At 44.4% G+C, this 17,531-nt stretch overlaps 1 protein-coding gene across 1 annotated transcript in view; it reads right to left on the minus strand.

The window, feature by feature from the left end:
* The window catches only part of KCMF1 (potassium channel modulatory factor 1), a 75,560-nt gene extending 59,296 nt beyond the window's left edge, over positions 1–16,264 (minus strand). Inside the window, exon 1 of the mRNA XM_075861489.1 lies at positions 16,149–16,264. Coding sequence (XP_075717604.1) covers positions 16,149–16,164 — 16 coding nt within the window. The 5' untranslated portion in view covers positions 16,165–16,264. The remainder of the gene's footprint in view (positions 1–16,148) is intronic.
* Between the last annotated feature and the right edge of the window lie 1,267 nt (positions 16,265–17,531).

A 17,531-nucleotide genomic window follows, 5' to 3' on the forward strand; every position in this document is an offset into this window, starting at 1 on the left:
TCCTACTAGAAATTTATGAACCGGGTATTACGTATTGGGGGGTGTATCCCTGCACAAACTGACAATGTCCAATCAGTGCTGAGAAAGTGAGACTGTGTAGGGACTAGGGACGTCACCATAGCAGTATTTGGACTTCGATACGGATACTTCATGTAGTATTGCGATACTCAAAACGATACTTTGCCAACAATAATAAAAAAAAGTTCTTCCATTTTCTGATATGAGGCACCTGGTGTGATGAATTTTGAACGTCCATGCGCCTCACATTAATAGTAATTAACCCCATCATGTTTCTCACAGTCAATGGACAACATTGGGTTAAAGAGGCTCGGTCAGCAGTTTATAACTGCTCTATCTCCTACCTAATCTAATAGGTGCTTTAACCCGTTAGTGACCGACCCATCGTGTTTTTACGTTGGTCACTAACGGGCCTTATTCCGATGCCATAGACTTTTTACGTCGCAGCATCGGAATAAGTAAACAGAGCAGGGAGCTGTCAAATCTCCCTGCTCTCGGCTGCCAGAGGCAGCTGAGGGCTGGGAGCGTCCCTGCTCTGCTGGTGAGATCGATATTCGTATCGATCTCACCCGTTTAACCCCTCAGATGCTGTGCTCAATAGCGAGCACCGCATCTGAGTGGTTTTGGAGAGAGGGAGGGAGCTCCTCTCTCTCCCACCGACACCCGACGATACGATCACCGAGTGTCTGTGTCTCCCATGGCAGCCGGGGGCCTAATAAAGGCCCCCAGGTCTGCATGTAATGAATACCTGCTAGGCTATTGCGGAGGCATGACCTAACAGATGCCTGTCCGTTTTAAACGGACAGGCACAATACACTGCAATACAGAAGTATTGCAGTGTATTATAATAGTGATCGCAGAATCGCATATTAAAGTCCCCTAGTGGGACTAGTAAAAAAGTTTAAAAAAAAAGTTTAAGAAAAAGTTAATAAAAAAAAAATGTGAAAAAAAAATGAAAAACCCACCTTTTTCCCCTTACAAAATGCTTTACTATTATAAAACCAAAATAAAGTAAAAAAGTTACACATATTTGGTATCGCCGCGTCCGTAACGACCCCGACTATAAAGCTATTACATTAGTTAACCCGCACGGTGAACGCCGTAAAAAAATTAAATAAAAAACGACAGAAAATTTGCTGTTTTCTGTGAATCCTGACTTTAAAAAAAATGTGATAAAAAGTGATCAAAAAGTCACATCTACTCCAAAATGGTACCAATAAAAACTACAAGTCGTCCCGCAAAAAAAAAGCCCTCATACAACTGCATCGGCGAAAAAATAAAAACGTTACGGCTCTTCAAATATGGAGACACAAAAACAAATAATTTTGAAAAAAAAGCGTTTTTACTGTGTAAAAGTAGTAAAACATACAAAAACTATACAAATCTGGTATCTTTGCAATCGTAACAACCCGCTGAATAAAGTTATTGTGTTATTTATACCACATGGTAAACGGCGTAGATTTAGGACGCAAAAAAAAGAGTGGCGAAATGTCAGATTTTTTTCTATCTTTACCCCCCCCCAAAAAAAGTTCATCAAATAATATGTACCTCAAAATGGTGCTATTAAAAAATACAACTTGTCTCGCAAAAAACAAGACCTTATACAGCTATGTCGAAGCAAAAATAAAAAAGTTATAGCTCTTGGAATTCGACGATTGAAAAACGTAAAAAATAGCTTGGTCATTAAGGTCTAAAATAGGCTGGTCATTAAGGGGTTAATGTAGAAAACTTTATTTTTGTTTGTTTTTTAAAAACACTTAATTTTGACCAAGTTATGATCATTTATAGTTTTATGCGGACTTGCTCTAAATGCCTAACTGGGCGTTTTTTTTACTTTTCACCAAGTGGGCGTTGTAAAGAAAAGTGTAGGACGCTGACCAATGATACACGAGATCACGCTGTGCTGTGAATAAAGCTGGGCATGAATGAAAAGAAGTGTATGGCGCCGATTGGTCCGCGTCATACACTTTTTTTTTTTTGCAATGCCCACTTGGTGAAAAGTAGAAAAACGCTCAGGTTGGGCATTTAGGACAAAAATGATCAGAACTTGGTCAAAAATAAACGTTTAAAAAACTAAAACAAAACTGTTATCTACATCAATGCGCCTATTAAATTAGGTAGGAGATAAAGTGGTGACAGAGCCTCTCATGTGTGAGGTACATGATGGGGTTAATTACTATTAATGTGAGGCACATGGAAATTCATAATACCACATTAATAAATGGAAAAAAAAAAGCAGATTTTATTTTATTTTTTTACAGTGCACATATAAAGGACACTATAAATGTTGTTGTACAGATTACTACGATCGCAACGATAAAGAATGTGTATATTTTATGTATTGAGACTTATTTTTATGTTTATTGTAAAAAATGGGTGTATTATTTTTTTCTTTTATTTAACATTACTTTTTTACTCTTCTATTTTTAAACTTTAATGTACTGGCATATATCTATATACAGATAGTACACAGGCATATATCTATATGCCAGTACATTAGCCTGTGCACTGATAGTACACAGCAAGTTGTTAGAATATACAATAGACCCCATGCACATGACTAACTTTGATCTGCAATTACGGATCCGTAATTGTGGATCAGACTACAGATCCATTCATTTCTATTGCCCACGGAAACACCTTCCTGTATATTGACGGGAAGGTGTCCGGGCTGTAAAAAGCATCCTCAAAAAATAGGACGTCCTATTTTTTTTTATTTTACGGACCGTGCTCCTATACTTTATACGGGTGACTGTCCGCAGCCGCCCATGCTCGGAATCACGGACCGTAATTATGACTAGGACATAATCAAGCCCCCTGCACATGGCTGTAAAGAGGAAATATGGTCAGACAGCCCTGGGGTCCTTCAATGGACCCATGGCTGTCTGCCCATATATGGCATGTCCCTAGATTGCTCCACAGGGAATCTAGAGTGGATGAAAGGGGCATCCCCCCTTCTTATTTTCCCCTTGAATGCTGCGGTCAGCTTTGATTGCGCATTTAAGGGAATAGTGGGGCTGTGGCTGTGTAATATAGCCATTGCCCCACTTTTGACAAACAGTGCGCGTGCGGTCAGCATGAGGTGATACTGCCGGCGCTGCACTAACATGGGGGTGATTTGCAGTGCAGGCGCCCATTAGTGCAGCGTCGGCCCCATCACATCATGCTGACCACGCATGCACTTGTCAAAAGCGGGGCAATGGCGGTATTACACAGCCGCAACCACACTAACTAAATTCATGTGTTACAATACTAAAGCTTTGTAGCAGCACAGCTAGTATCGAAATACATGAATTAACGGTATTAAACCATTTGAGGGTGCACGGCATCGAAATTTCGATGCACCAAGCAACCCTAGTAGGGACACGCCCTTTGACGGGGGGAATGGTAACACCCAGTTTTAAATTTATTCATATAGTTCTAAGAGGAATAACCGAGTATTGGCAAAACACAAAATTCAAAAAAAAACAACATATTCCAGAACTGTAATTTCATAGGAATACAATTATTCACTCAAACACACGTGTTAGGAGAGGCGACAGGGTCTCTTTAACCCCTTAGTGACCACTAATACGCCTTTTAACGTCATTCACTACTGGGCTTTAGGCTAGGCTGACGCCTTTTCACGTCAGCCTAGTCTAAGTCCTGCACGGGTCTCCCGTGCAGGCTGGTGCCGGGGCTCTGCTGTCTGATGACAGCTGAGCTCCTGCTCCAACGCCCGCGATCGAAGTTTACCTCGATCGCGGCCGTTTAACCCGTTAAATGCCGCCGTCAATAGCGACCGCGGCATTTAACTTTGTTTACAGAGGGAGTGCGCTCCCTCTCTCACCCATCGGCGGCCCGCGAATGCAATCGCGGGTCTCCGATGGGGTGTCATGGCAGCCGGGGGACTGATAAAAGCCCCCAGGTCTGCCCTGGACATATGCCTGTTAGGACGCGCCGGAGGCACGTCCTAACAGATTGCCTGTCAGATTTACACTGACAGGCAATAATGCTCTGGTATACGAAGTATACCAGAGCATTATAGCAGCGATCGGAATATCGCACAGTAAAGTCCCCTAGTGGGACTAATAAAATCAGTCATCAAAGTGAAATAAAGATTATTAATAAAAAGTACAGTAAAAAAATAAATAAAACCATTTTTTTCCATAAAAAGTGGTTTTATTTAGTAAAAGTGTAAAAAAAAAAAAAAAGTACACATATGTGGTATCGCCGCGACCGTAATGACTCCATTAATAAAGTTAACATGTAATTTAAACCGCAAAGTGAACACCGTAAAAAAAAAACGCCAAAAACTATGGCGAAATTGCAATTTTTTTCCATTGCCCCCCAAAAAAGTCATAATAAAAATGAATCAATAAGTCCCATGTACCCCAAAACAGTACCATTCAAAACTACGTCTTGTCCCGCAGAAAACAAGCCCAAAAAATCACTACATTGATGGAAAAATAAAAAAATTACGGCTCTTGGAAAGCGACGATGCAAAAACAAATAATTTTGGTTCAAGTGTTTTTATTGTGCAAAAGTCGTAAAACATAAAAAAACCTCCACATATGTGGTATCGCCGTGATCGTACCGACCCATAGAATAAAGGTAACATGTTAATTACGTCGCACAGTGAACGGCGTCAATTTAAAAACGCATAGAACAATGGCGGAATTTCAGTTTTTTTTTATAATCCCCCCAAAAAGGTTAATAAAAGTTAATATAAAAATTATATGTACCCAAAAATGGTGCCATTAAAAAGCACAACTAATCCCGCAAAAAACAAGTCCTCATACAGCTATGTAGACGAAAAAATAAAAACGTTATAGCTCTTTGAATGCGACTATAGAAAAACGAATAAAATAGCTTGGTCATTAAGGCCTAAAATGGGCTGGTCACTAAGGGGTTAAATGTTCCCTGGCTCAAAAATGTTGAAATAATAACCATTAGGCCTGATTTACACAAGTGTGTGCGTTTTGCGAACGCAAAAAAATGCTGCGTTTTGCGTGCGCAAAAGGCACTTAACAGCTGCGTGTGTCATCAGTGTATGATGCGCGACTGCGTGATTTTCGCGCAGCCGCCATCATTACGACACTCCGTTTTTATGTTTGTAAACAGAAAAGCACGTGGTGCTTTTCTGTTTACGTTCAGTTTGACAGCTGTTGCGCGAATCACGCAGTTCGCACGGAAGTGCTTCCGTGCGACCTGCGTGGTTTTCACGCACCCATTGACTTCAATGGGTGCGTGATGCGCAAAAAGGACATGTCGTGAGTTTTACACAACGCACTCGCGCTGTGCAAAATTCACGCACTGTCTGCACTGCCCCATAGTCTAATATAGGTGCGTACGACACGCGTGAAAAGCACGCGCGTATATTACGCTCGTGTAAATGATGCCTAATACTTATTTGCAAAGTTCCACTTTTTTTCTTTTTACAACTCTACGCTAGGGATGCACGATGCATCAAAATATCGATACTATTTAGATGCCGTGCACCCTCAAATGGTTCGATACCATTAATTCATGTATTTTGATACTAAGCTGTGCCGCCGCACATCTTAACATTGAAAGACATGAATGTATGAGAGTGGGGCTGCAGCTGTGTGATACAGCCATTGCCCCGCACCTGGAAAGTGTGTGTGCGCGCGGTCAGCATGATGTGATGCCACCAGTGCTGCACTAATGAGCAGCGCCACTGAAGGCAGAACATGGCGGGCGCACTACAAAACCATCTCCATGTTCTGTTTCCACTGCCTTTCTCTCATTAGTGCAGAGCCGGCCGCATCACCTCATGCTGACCGCGCGCACACACTTGCCAGGAGTGGAGCAATGGCTGTATTACACATCCACAGCCCCGCTCTAACGGCATAGATATATGCCAGTACATTAACGTTTAAAAGTAAAAACAAAGTAACGTTAAATTAAAAAAAAAAAAAAAACACAACACATTGTTTACAATAAACACTAATATGAAAGTCTCAATACATAAGCACATATTCGGTTTTGGCGCGCTCGTAATAACCTGCACAACAAATTTTTCGTGTCATTTATGATGTGTACGCTGTAAAAATAAAAACTGCTTTCTTTCACTTATTAATGTGAGGCACGAGGTGTGATGAATTTAACCTCCATGTACTTCACATTAAGGGTATGTTCACACGAGGTCATTACGTCTGTAATTGACGGACGTATTTCGGCCGCAAGTCCCGGACTGAACACACTGCAGGGAGCCGGGCTCCTAGCATCATACTTATGTACGATGCTAGGAGTCCCTGCCTCGCTAACGGACAGCTGTCCCGTACTGTAATCATGTTTTCAGTACGGGACAGTAGTTCCATGGAGAGGCAGGGACTCCGAGCGTCGTACATAACTATGATGCTAGGAGCCCGACTCCCTGCAGTGTGTTCGGTCCAGGACTTGCAGCCGAAATACGTCCGTCAATTACGGACGTAATGACCTCGTGTGAACATACCCTCATAGTAATTAACACCATCATGTACCTCACACATTAACCCAATGTTGTCCATTATAACTGAGAAACGTGATGGGATTACTATTAATGTGCGGCACGTCTAAAATTCATCATCACACCACGCGCCTCACATCAGAAAACGGAAGAACTTTTTTTTTATTTTATTACTATTGGCAAAGTATCGTTTTGGCATCGAAAATCGCAATACTACACGAAGTATCGGTATCGATGTCCAAATTCTGGTATCGTGACAACCCTACTCTACGCAATTGACAACACGTCACTCGACAGCAATCTGCAACTGCGTTAAGGTGTCTTCACTATGGGCGACACGTCTTCACAGGTCCAATGTGAAATCGATAACGTAATTTATATTGAAAAGGTTTATTTTTACATTTTAGGGTCTGGGAACCTTCATGGTTTTTTTTAAAACACGGACAGCTTACATACAGCAACTAGCAAATCTGTATACATTTAGGGTATGTGCACACACACTAATTACGTCCGTAATTGACGGACGTATTTCGGCCGCAAGTCCCGGACCGAACACAGTGCAGGGAGCCGGGCTCCTAGCATCATAGTTATGTACGATGCTAGGAGTCCCTGCCTCGCTGCAGGACAACTGTCACGTACTGAAAACATGATTACAGTACGGGACAGTTGTCCTGCAGCGAGGCAGGGACTCCTAGCATCGTATATAACTATGATGCTAGAAGCCCGGCTCCCTGCACTGTGTTCGGTCCGGGACTTGCGGCCGAAATACGTCCGTCAATTACGGACGTAATTAGTGTGTGTGCACATACCCTTATGCTGCCTTTATACTTTATAGGGGTTGTCCAGGCAGGGGACAATTTTCAACTTGATTACCTATCCACAGGTCATCAGTATGTGATTGGTGGGGGTTCGCACCGATCAGCTGTTCCGGGTACCGGAAGTTATGCAGTAGTCGGTGCCGGAAGCAAATGGCTCCAGTCACTGTACAGCGGTCGTGCTGCAGTACTACAGCTCTGCTCCTATTCACTAAAAAAGGAACAGAGCGGCAGTTCTGCAGCACGGCCGGAATACAGTGACTGGAGCTATCTGCTTCCGGCACCGATCACTGCATAACTTCCGGGGCCCGGAGGCAGCCGGAACAGCTGATCGGTGCGGGGTCCTGGTGTCAGAGCCCCAAAAATCATACACAAAAATCCTGCAGATAGGTGATCAATATGAAAAATCGTCCCCTGCCTGGACAACATTATGGACAGCCACAGAAATGACTTCTCAATAACGTTTACACAAAGTAAGGCGCATTATGAAGTTAAGAAACACTTGCAGAGGAGGAAGGAGCAAGCAGGAAATGTTTAGAAACGGACGAGACAGGGTTGGACTAAAAGCTGTGATTCATGCTTTACTCAGCACAAAAAATAAATATAGGAGCCTTTCAACTAGGCCCAGCATCAAATCTAGCCATGACATACAGAAGAGGAGCACATAAATGCTTTTACCCTTTCCTACACGGGCCCTATAAAGGGCTGGCAAAACCCGGGAGCCATGTAACCATACAGCGGAGGCTACACACCCACGTTGTCGCTCAACTTCAAGCAGGATGACATCACACCCAATCTACTGATTTAATTCAGAAAGTCAACCAGATCAGGGGACAACACTAGAGGTTTTAGATGGCACAAGAGGCAGATTTACACGATTTCCTGCCAACTGTCATGAACGAGCCTGACAGACGCCGACCGAAGCAACAGATCTGTGGAAAAGTTGCTCTGCCATGTTTTTCAGTTATTGCCGGGTCCAGTCCTTGGAATGTTGTACATGCCGAACTACAGATCTGTATCGCATCACCAGAAGCCCAGATCGAGGCAGAGATTGACCGGCGAATTGTCATATTAACTTATGGAGTTGTGGTCCAAAATTACAACCTCCACGACCGAATGACAAGTCATCCAGAAAACGGCCGCCTGACATCACTAATGTTAGGCCAGCTTAGGAAAGGAGAACATTTTATAGATAGGAAATAACTCAAACAGTAAGGCCACATGCACACAATGTGTATTACATTCGGATTTCCTGCACAGAAATCTGCAGCTTAATACGGTACCAGCAAAGTGAATTACATTTTAAGTCATCTCATCTACATGTTGAAGAATTTTTCTGCACAGAAATTGACTTGTGGTGCGGATTCTAAAATCCACAGTACGCCAATAGGTCTTGCGTTTCTGTAGAATTGTAGCTGACAAGTTTATAAAAAAAAAAAAAAAGCGCCAATATTAGCAAAACAAAATCTGCATCTGTTTTGCATCAAAATGTAAAACCTGCACCTAAAAATGCAATATTAAGAGCAGATTTTACCTGCATAATAACCTGCGTTTAGCTGCAATTTTGATGCGGAATTCCTGCAATGTGTGCACGTAGCCTTATGTCACAGCAATACATTTCTAGGTGCATGAACTGCCTGGCTCCTGCAGTAGCCCCTAACCATATTCCAATTACTTTTTTTTCCCTGTATAAAGAATTTAAATGGTTTTTACCATCCGAGACATTTATGACCTATCCACAGGATGTCATATAGATATGGGTCCCACCTATCTCTAGAACGGGCCCCTAACCCCGTTCTACCTTTTTCTGCTCCCACTGCCTCGCCGGCCACTTCCTGACTACATGGTCGGGAGTTACGAAAACAACGCAACTTTTCCGTAAGTCACATAGTAGTGAATGGCAGTTACGGAAGCAGCAGAGCATGCGAGCTACGCCGTTTCCTAATTCATGGTCAGAATTCACCGGCTTCTGCCACAACACAGATCGGCAGAACAGGGTTTAGGGGGCCCCGTTCTAGAGATAGGTGCGGGTCCCAGAGGTGACATTTATGTGGATATGTCATAAAAGTTTCTGATGGAAAAACCCCTTTAAATAATGGACTCAACATAAAGTAATGTGTCCATGACAGATCTTTTAACATAAGCACACATATAGGATACTCTAATAATTCTATATTATATTATACTAGGGGGTACAAATACAAAAACTAACCATGTGCCCCAAAAGTGTCAAACAAGGCGCCTAAAAAACGACTTCCCGGTACTTTATCACATGGTTCCTCTCAGCCGCTGAAAAGTCATCAATAGTGATGGAATACGTGACTCTAGTTTCTGAGTAATGGGGGTTATGTCACATGATCATTTTAAGAGCGGCTGACTGGCTATGAAGATTTACGTGATTCTACAGAACCATGAAGTGCTTTTATTTTTAAACCCCTTGTTTGGCATGACACCCTGCTTAGTCTTACACAGGTAAGGCCACACGCACACTTCCATCACCGTTTTTACGGATCCGTGTGTCCGTTAAGGTATCCGTGTGTACTCCGTGTCCGTTCAGTGTTTCCGTTTTAAACGGACGTTGTGCTTCCGTTTTTCACAGATCCGTTAACAGTGAACATTCATCTTCAGGAATGAATGTGTACTGTAGTCTGTGAACTTTGGCACGCCCTGCCGTTGCTAGGGCAACGAATCCATCAAATACTGACGGCACACGAAAGCCTTCGGTGTGCCGTCCGTTTTTTTCACGGACCCATAGACTTCTATGGGCCCCACGATAACGGAATCACTGACAAAAGTAGGACATGCAATACTTTTGAGGGAACGGAACAACGGATCCGTGAAAATAACGGAAGTGTGCATGGGACCATTGAAATGAATGGGTCAGGGTGCCATCCGTGAAAAAAACGGATAGCACCCTGAAGGCAAAAACTGAAGTGGGCATGAGGCCTAACCCATGGATGCAATACCGAGGGCTAATCAATAGGATATAACATTCTACTGTTCAGAAACGGGTCAACTGCACTGATATAAGAAATGTATGTGCGTAGAATGTGAAATACACGTATATTGGAAAAATGCATGATTTCCTTATTCTATAAACAAATTACAAAAATAAAAACTGGAATATCCCTTTAAGGGTCTGTTTATAGGATGCAACCACAGTCACTAATATAATCTATTGGGGTATTGTAGATTACTATAGACACACACGCATACATGCTGCACAGTTAAAAATCCGATAACTGATGGGTAAAACATTTGCGATGTGGAAAATGACAGAAAACGGTTAAGCCCAGGGAGTTTCAGTCATGTAATACAGGTGGAATATATACATATCTCCGTGCTGTAATAAGAGCTGACCTATGTCTCTGTACACCCCTGTGCCCAGCTCAGCCACCTGCACATCTCAGATGGCACCCATGCAGTATACCGCACAGATTGACAATACAAGATATGAGGGCATGCATATGTCTGCGTATTCTAGGATGCCCACAACATTTTATATCCATATTACAATGCTGGAATGGGTACAAAGGAGCGGGTGCTGCCCGTTTTAATTACAAGTTGGTAGAGAAGGATAGAGCACATTACCTTCGCTTTCTTAGGGACATCCATTTTAGCAAGAGCATATGTCACCTAATAATGTTGAAATAAAAATAGCTAACCCTTCATTGTTAATATCTTCATTAAATTTACATAAAAGCTTATATTTAGGCCGGATTCTCACGAGCGTGTTCAGTCCGCGATATACGGTCCGTATGTCGGCAGTATTTCCCGGACTGAGCACACTACAGGGAGCCGGGCTCTTATCGTCATCTATGACGCTAGGAGTCGCTGCCTCGCTGCGGGAAAACTGTCCCGTACTGAAAACATGTTTTCAGCTCACGATCTTCAGCTGTCAAGATCAGTCTTCTGCCGAACTGGCACGCCCCCTTGTCACCGCTACGGACAGTGTAAGAGCCGGAGAGAGGAGATGCGCGCTCTCCTCTCTTCAGTTCTTGCGAGAGATCAGTCTGGTCTGGCCGAACTACCACTGCTACGGTCCCGCGCTCTCTCCAGCGCTTGCACTGTCCGTAGCACAGAACGCCCCCTTGCCAGTTCGGCAGACAAAGCACAAGACTGATCTCTCGCTAGAGCTGAAGAGAGGGGAGCGCGCATCTCCTCTCTCCAGCTCTAGGCCTTATTTACACGAACGTATTAAACGTCCGTATGCCGGCCATTGAAACAACGACCGCCACACGGACCTATATAATCCAATGTGGCCGTTCACATGGCCGTTGTTTCAACGGACCGTGTGAAGGGTCCGTAAGAAAATAGGACATGTCCTATTTTTTAACGCTTCGCGCATCCCTCCATAGACTCTAATCTATGGGGGATTTTCACATCCAAGATGCGCAGCGCTCGTGTGAATCAGGCCTTACACTGTCCGTAGCAGTGACACGCCCCCTTGCCAGCTCGGCAGAACACTGATCTTGACAGCTGAAAAGTGAGAGCGTGCGCGCACTCTCTCCTCTATCCTCGCTCCTGCTGTAACACTGTCCGTATCTGATTGGACAGTGTCCCAGCTATAGTAACACGCCTCCTTGCCATTACACGCCAGATTGACAGTTCTGGGGGTTATTTAAATATCGGGCGCCAAATATGACGTCACCGCTATCTAAATAATGCTGCACATGTATGGAGAGGTGAAAGGTTCTCTTTAAAGGCAGTACATTATCATGACAGGTGCACTGGGCCATGACACGAAACAGCATATGGTTGTTTATGTAGTTTGGTATACTATACCCAGGGGACCTGTCACGATATGCAGCCTCTAAATAGTGCAGAATATTCTGCTGCTTTAAAGCAGAGCTAAGGGTTCCCTCATATTAAAGGGGTTGTACACTACCGGACAGGTCATCAATATATCATTGGTGCGCCCCGCACCGATCAGTTGCTTCGGCTGCCAGCGGGCACCGGATGTCATTGCACACTATGCAGTGTACGGAGCCAGAAGGAGTTGGCTTTGTACATTGCATAGCGGCCGTGCTGCAGAACTGCAGATCTGCACCTATTCACTTGACTAGGAGCAGAGCTGCAGTACGGCAGGTATTCTGTGGCCGGAGACATCTGCTTCCGGCGTCGGACCCACACCAATGATATATTAATGACCTATCCGGTGGATAGGTCATCAGTTGTCCGGTAGTGGACAACCCCTTTAAGGATCTGTGCACATCACGTTTTGGCCTGTTTAACATATACGCCTGGAAAAGCTTTGGTCATACCTTAAATACGCAGGCCGTGACAGATGCCTTAACAGTGGCATCCACCACCGTAGAGTGTAATGGTGTATGTTAAATGTATACGTCATGAACGGATGATGACTGATGATGATGATGCCTGAATGATGCATGAGAAATTCGGGTGGGGGGGGGTCGGATTCTCCCTCTAAGGCCTTGTTCACACAGCATTCTACGTGTTTTTCTCGCCGGAAAATGCGTCAAAAACACGTTTTAAGCTTCCCATTGGCATCAATTCAAAAACGCATTGGTGCATATGATGCGTTTAAAAACACGTTGTGTAAAAGAAGCAGCATCAGGACAATTCTTAGTGCATAAAATGCACCTAATTCCCATAGTCAATGGGAGTCCTATTTACGCGCCCAAAAACGCATCAAAATGCCTGTACTTTAAAAAGTGATTTGCAAAAACGCTAGCGTTTTTGATGCATTTACACGTCTTTTTTGAGCGCCGCGTGAACAAGGCCTAATTCTCAGTGGTCTCAGCTAGCGGGTGGAGCCTAATGGCTATCATGTCTTCTATACACAGCACACAGAGAAGAATCCTGCTCTTCTATAGAAATATATATATATATATATATATATATATATATAAATAAATAAAAGAAGCAGCAACATGGAGGACATTACACAGTAGTACTGAGCACTGTAGCGGAGAATCCAGCACTGGTTACATAAATCTTACCAGCGCACCAGTGTCTTTCTCACTCTGCTCCTGCTTCCACCTCCCCTCTGTATAGACTTGTATGGGCAGTGTATCTGTCTCCCTCTCTTTGCTCCTACACCTTCCTCCTGCTCCCCCTCCCCTCTGCATAGACTTGTATGTGGCGTCTGTGTCCCCATCCGCTCCTGCTCCCCATTTCGCTCTCTACAGACTTCTATTGGCAGGAAGTGAAGCACACCCACCGTCTGCAGCCCTAACCATGGACGGAATTTGATTGAGAACAGGGGGTGCACAGTAGATTACAGGAAGGGAGACGCCTAGTGGCAGTAACTTCACACAGAATTCGCGTGGATAATATAACTAGATTTAATAGTAAGTAAATGACCAAGTTATTTTAGATCAGGTAGACTATTGGATTTCCATAAGTTGTTTGAATAGTGTTCATTTAAAATGAAGGTATATCTGTACTCTGTTTAAAGGGATACTATGACTAGAAATTTCTGATCATAGACTTAGAGATCCAAAACTAAGTCCGTCTCCCATTGATTTCAATGGGCTTTTTAAGGCAGAAACCGCCTCAAGATAGGGCATGTCGCTTCTTTTTTCCGCTCGTGGTAAAAAAACACCTCCACCTCCCATTGAAATCAATGGCAGTCAACTTCGGCAGTTTTTTGCCGTGGTTTCCGCGGCAAAAAACTCAGTGTGAACAGGGCCTCACACTGCTTCTGTGCAGATGAGATAAATACGAGAAAAAACAACCTCTGAAAACCAGGCGTTTGAGGCGTATTTAACATATTAACTTTTTTTTTTTTACGTGTTTCTTTAAATCGTTTTTGGCATTGCCCATAGGAGATGGTCTAAATCTGCCAAGTGACACTTCTTTTTTAAGAAGCGTATATTTACGCCACGTTTTTTCGAACAGCGGCATAAAATTATGCTTCGTATGCACTACCCAGATTTTAACCATTGAAAACAACGGTAAGTTGTTTGCAGGCGTTTTCAAGGCATATTTCGGAGTGTAATGCGACTGTTCTGAAAACACGTAAGGAGCACAGCGCTCGGAGGAGACTCACAGGGCACAGTCCACCACCAATAACATTTTCTGACATGAGATTTGTTATCCACATTTTTACCTTTAAATATTCATGACATCTTAACGTGTCATCGGTGGGGGGGGAGGGTCTGAACGCTGGGATTCTTATGGATTACAAGAACGAAGGGGCTGCAATTGTGGATGGAGTTTTACCAGATACAGCGCTGCTCTCAGCCACAATGTCAAATAGCGCAGGAACAAACTATCACAAGGATCAGATCAAAAATAAGCAAGACGTGTTATCTTGACAGATCGATTATAAGTAACTGTCAAATCAAAGTTTGACTACAAAAAGAAATGCATTGATTTGCACAGCGACCATGTCTTTCCAGTATTGCAGGTGTCAGACTGTAACGGACAACATTACTCTCCTCCATCAGAAATACATACCAAGCGGAGATGAGTGAATCGCTTCACCTCATACACCAGTTCATAGAACACAATGGGAGAAACAGGGTCTATTATGGTCTTAAAAATCGATTAACCTGGACGAAAAATCCGCTCATCTCCAATAACAACATTGGCTGGCACTGGGTTGAAGGTTTTTATTATAAGAAGTAGGTGATGGTTCTTATAACATTATCTAAACCACGGCTGACAAGTTCCAGGAGCTACAGTAGTCAATACCTCTAGAAAATGGCTGCGGTAGCCAACGTTTTAGAAGGTTTCCTATAAATGGACTTTGAAAGTTGCTTATTAGGCCAATGCACTATTCATGCTCTAGTATTTTGTCCACCCTGATCGGCCCCTAAATTTTAGGCCTCATTCTTACACCGTGGAAACTTTGCACATTCCGATGATCATATATAGTGTCCATCAGACTGTTATTTAACGTGTATTGCGATCTTTACAGTCTACCATAACCATATTGAAGATGGCATTAAAAAATGCATTCACACTCTAATGGCCGCATCTATGGCCAGCCTGAGTGCCCTGTTAACATTAGGTGAAAAGGAAAAATGAAGGTATTGTCATATTAGCCAATCAGGTCACTGCTTTCATTTTTCAACATGCCTCGGAAGAATGCGAGCTGCAGTCTGATTGGTCACTATGGACAACACCAACCTCTTTGAGAAATGCTATGACAGTGGTAATACAGGACGGGTAGTATATGGAGGCGCCTGCCTGACACCTCAGACTCCACAAGCTTATCCACATGACACAGGTGACAGGCACAGTATTTCGTAAGGGCCAACGGAGAGCCAGCAAAAATGGTATAGACCGTACACCTGCAGCACGAATGTATAGAGGCCCACACAGCACTTGTATACACACCAGTAATGGATGTGAGGAAGAGGCTCCTGTGCCGGTGTGTACATGGCTCCCCTCCTCCCTCGGATGACAGTGCAATCCCTCCTCCCGGGCCTCTCCCTCCTTTCCGCAGCCACCAGTCACCCCACCGGGCAGTCACCTGACGAGCACACGTACATCTACACGAGTATGTATGTAGCGGAGGCAGACGCCACACGTGTGTACAGGGACACAGGGGCGACCGCTCTCCGGTGCCGGGCCTCAAGCCTCGGCCTGCAAGGAAGGAAGGCCCCGTGCAGCGGAGTAGCAGACCCTGTGCGAGGTGGGCACCTGACAAGGTGACAGCCATAGACAGGAAGGAACAGGACGTGGCGACATGTCGCGACCACAAGGCCACCCGGACATGGGGACAGGAGCCGGCTGCACCGGGGGGAGGAGGCCCAGGCCTGGAAGCAGAGCAGTGTGTTAAGTGTGTCTATAAAGCAAGGCCCTGGCTGTGCCTCTGCCTGCGTGTGTCTACACCCTGGAGATGGGCACGGAGACCGGCTCCTCGCCAATGTCCTCCCCTCGGCTCTCACCTTCATGTCGGGACATCCTATCGCTCAGGCCGCCGCCGCTGCAGCTGCTGCTCCGACTCCTCCTCCTAGTGAGAGAGCAGTGTGTGTGTGTGCTGCTTCCTCCTCACCCTCCTCCTCTTCCTCCGCCTGACACTGCAACCGAGTGCTTGCGGGCAACGCGTCTCCCTCCCTGTACGGGGCGCTAGTCACATGTGTGCCTCTACTATTCTACCATACTCGCACATATACAGGGCTCAACTATGGATATACGTCTACAATAAACACGGATCCATCTGTCATATGCGGATGGCAGGTCGTACATATATTTACACACGTATATATAGATATGCAGCTCTGCGGAGACAAAACACATGGATATGTGTATAGTCTTTGCAAAGACTGCCGCACTTGTATATACAGTTGATTATAGTAGGGGGTTTTTTTTCAACCTTTTTTTTATTGAATTAATCAGAAATAACATTGAATGAGAGGATTTGTTAAAGCTAGGGCAAAGGTTTACTAAAGCTAGTGAAAGGTTAAGTGATTTGTTGCCCATGGCAACCAACCATGTCGCTCCTTTCATTTTCAAAATGGCCTATATAACAATGTGGTTGCTACCGGCAACTCCTCCACTCCTGCCTTGCACTGGTTTTGATAAATGTCCTACGCTCTCTACTCCTGCCCGTTTTTGACGCAACAGTCTCGGCCTCTCATTGGGGGGGGGGGACTTCACTATGCGATCTTCTGATCGCTTTTATAATACACTGCAATACTTCTGTATTGCAGCGTATTATTGCCTCTCAGTGTAAACCTGACAGGCACCTGCTAGGTCATGCCTCAGGCATGGCCTAGCAGGCATCCACTACAAGCAGACCTGGGGGCCTTTGGTAGGCCCCCGGCTGCCATAGAAGCCATCGGCACCCTGCGATTGCCATTGCAGGGTGCTGGTGGGGTGAGAGAGGGAGCTCTCTCCAAAACCACTTGGATGCGGCGCTCGCTATTGAGCGCCGCATCTAGGGTTAAACGGGTGAGATCGATGTTGAAATCGATCCTGCCCGTTAGAGCAGGTGTCCAGCTGTCTTTAGACCGCCCAACACCTGTGCCGGGCTTATGACACAGCGCCATGAAAAGGCGGCCCTCTGGTATAAGTACCCTTAATGGCCGCCGTGAAAAGGCGTATTGGCGGTCGTTAGGGGTTAATCTTCCTCTAGATCAATCAAGGTAAAACAAAGTTCTTTCTCCCATCCCTTGTTTGAACTTAATGGAGCCTGAGAAGCACAAAACCTACAAAAAATGTTATTTCAGGATGTGCAGCGTTCATACATGTCACTTATGCCTATGTCTACATGCACATATTTTTTATATCCACCAGAATTAAATATATAGAAAATCTCCAAGATTCAT

Source organism: Rhinoderma darwinii, chromosome 1 (genome assembly GCF_050947455.1).
Source record: "Rhinoderma darwinii isolate aRhiDar2 chromosome 1, aRhiDar2.hap1, whole genome shotgun sequence".
Taxonomy (NCBI): domain Eukaryota; kingdom Metazoa; phylum Chordata; class Amphibia; order Anura; family Rhinodermatidae; genus Rhinoderma; species Rhinoderma darwinii.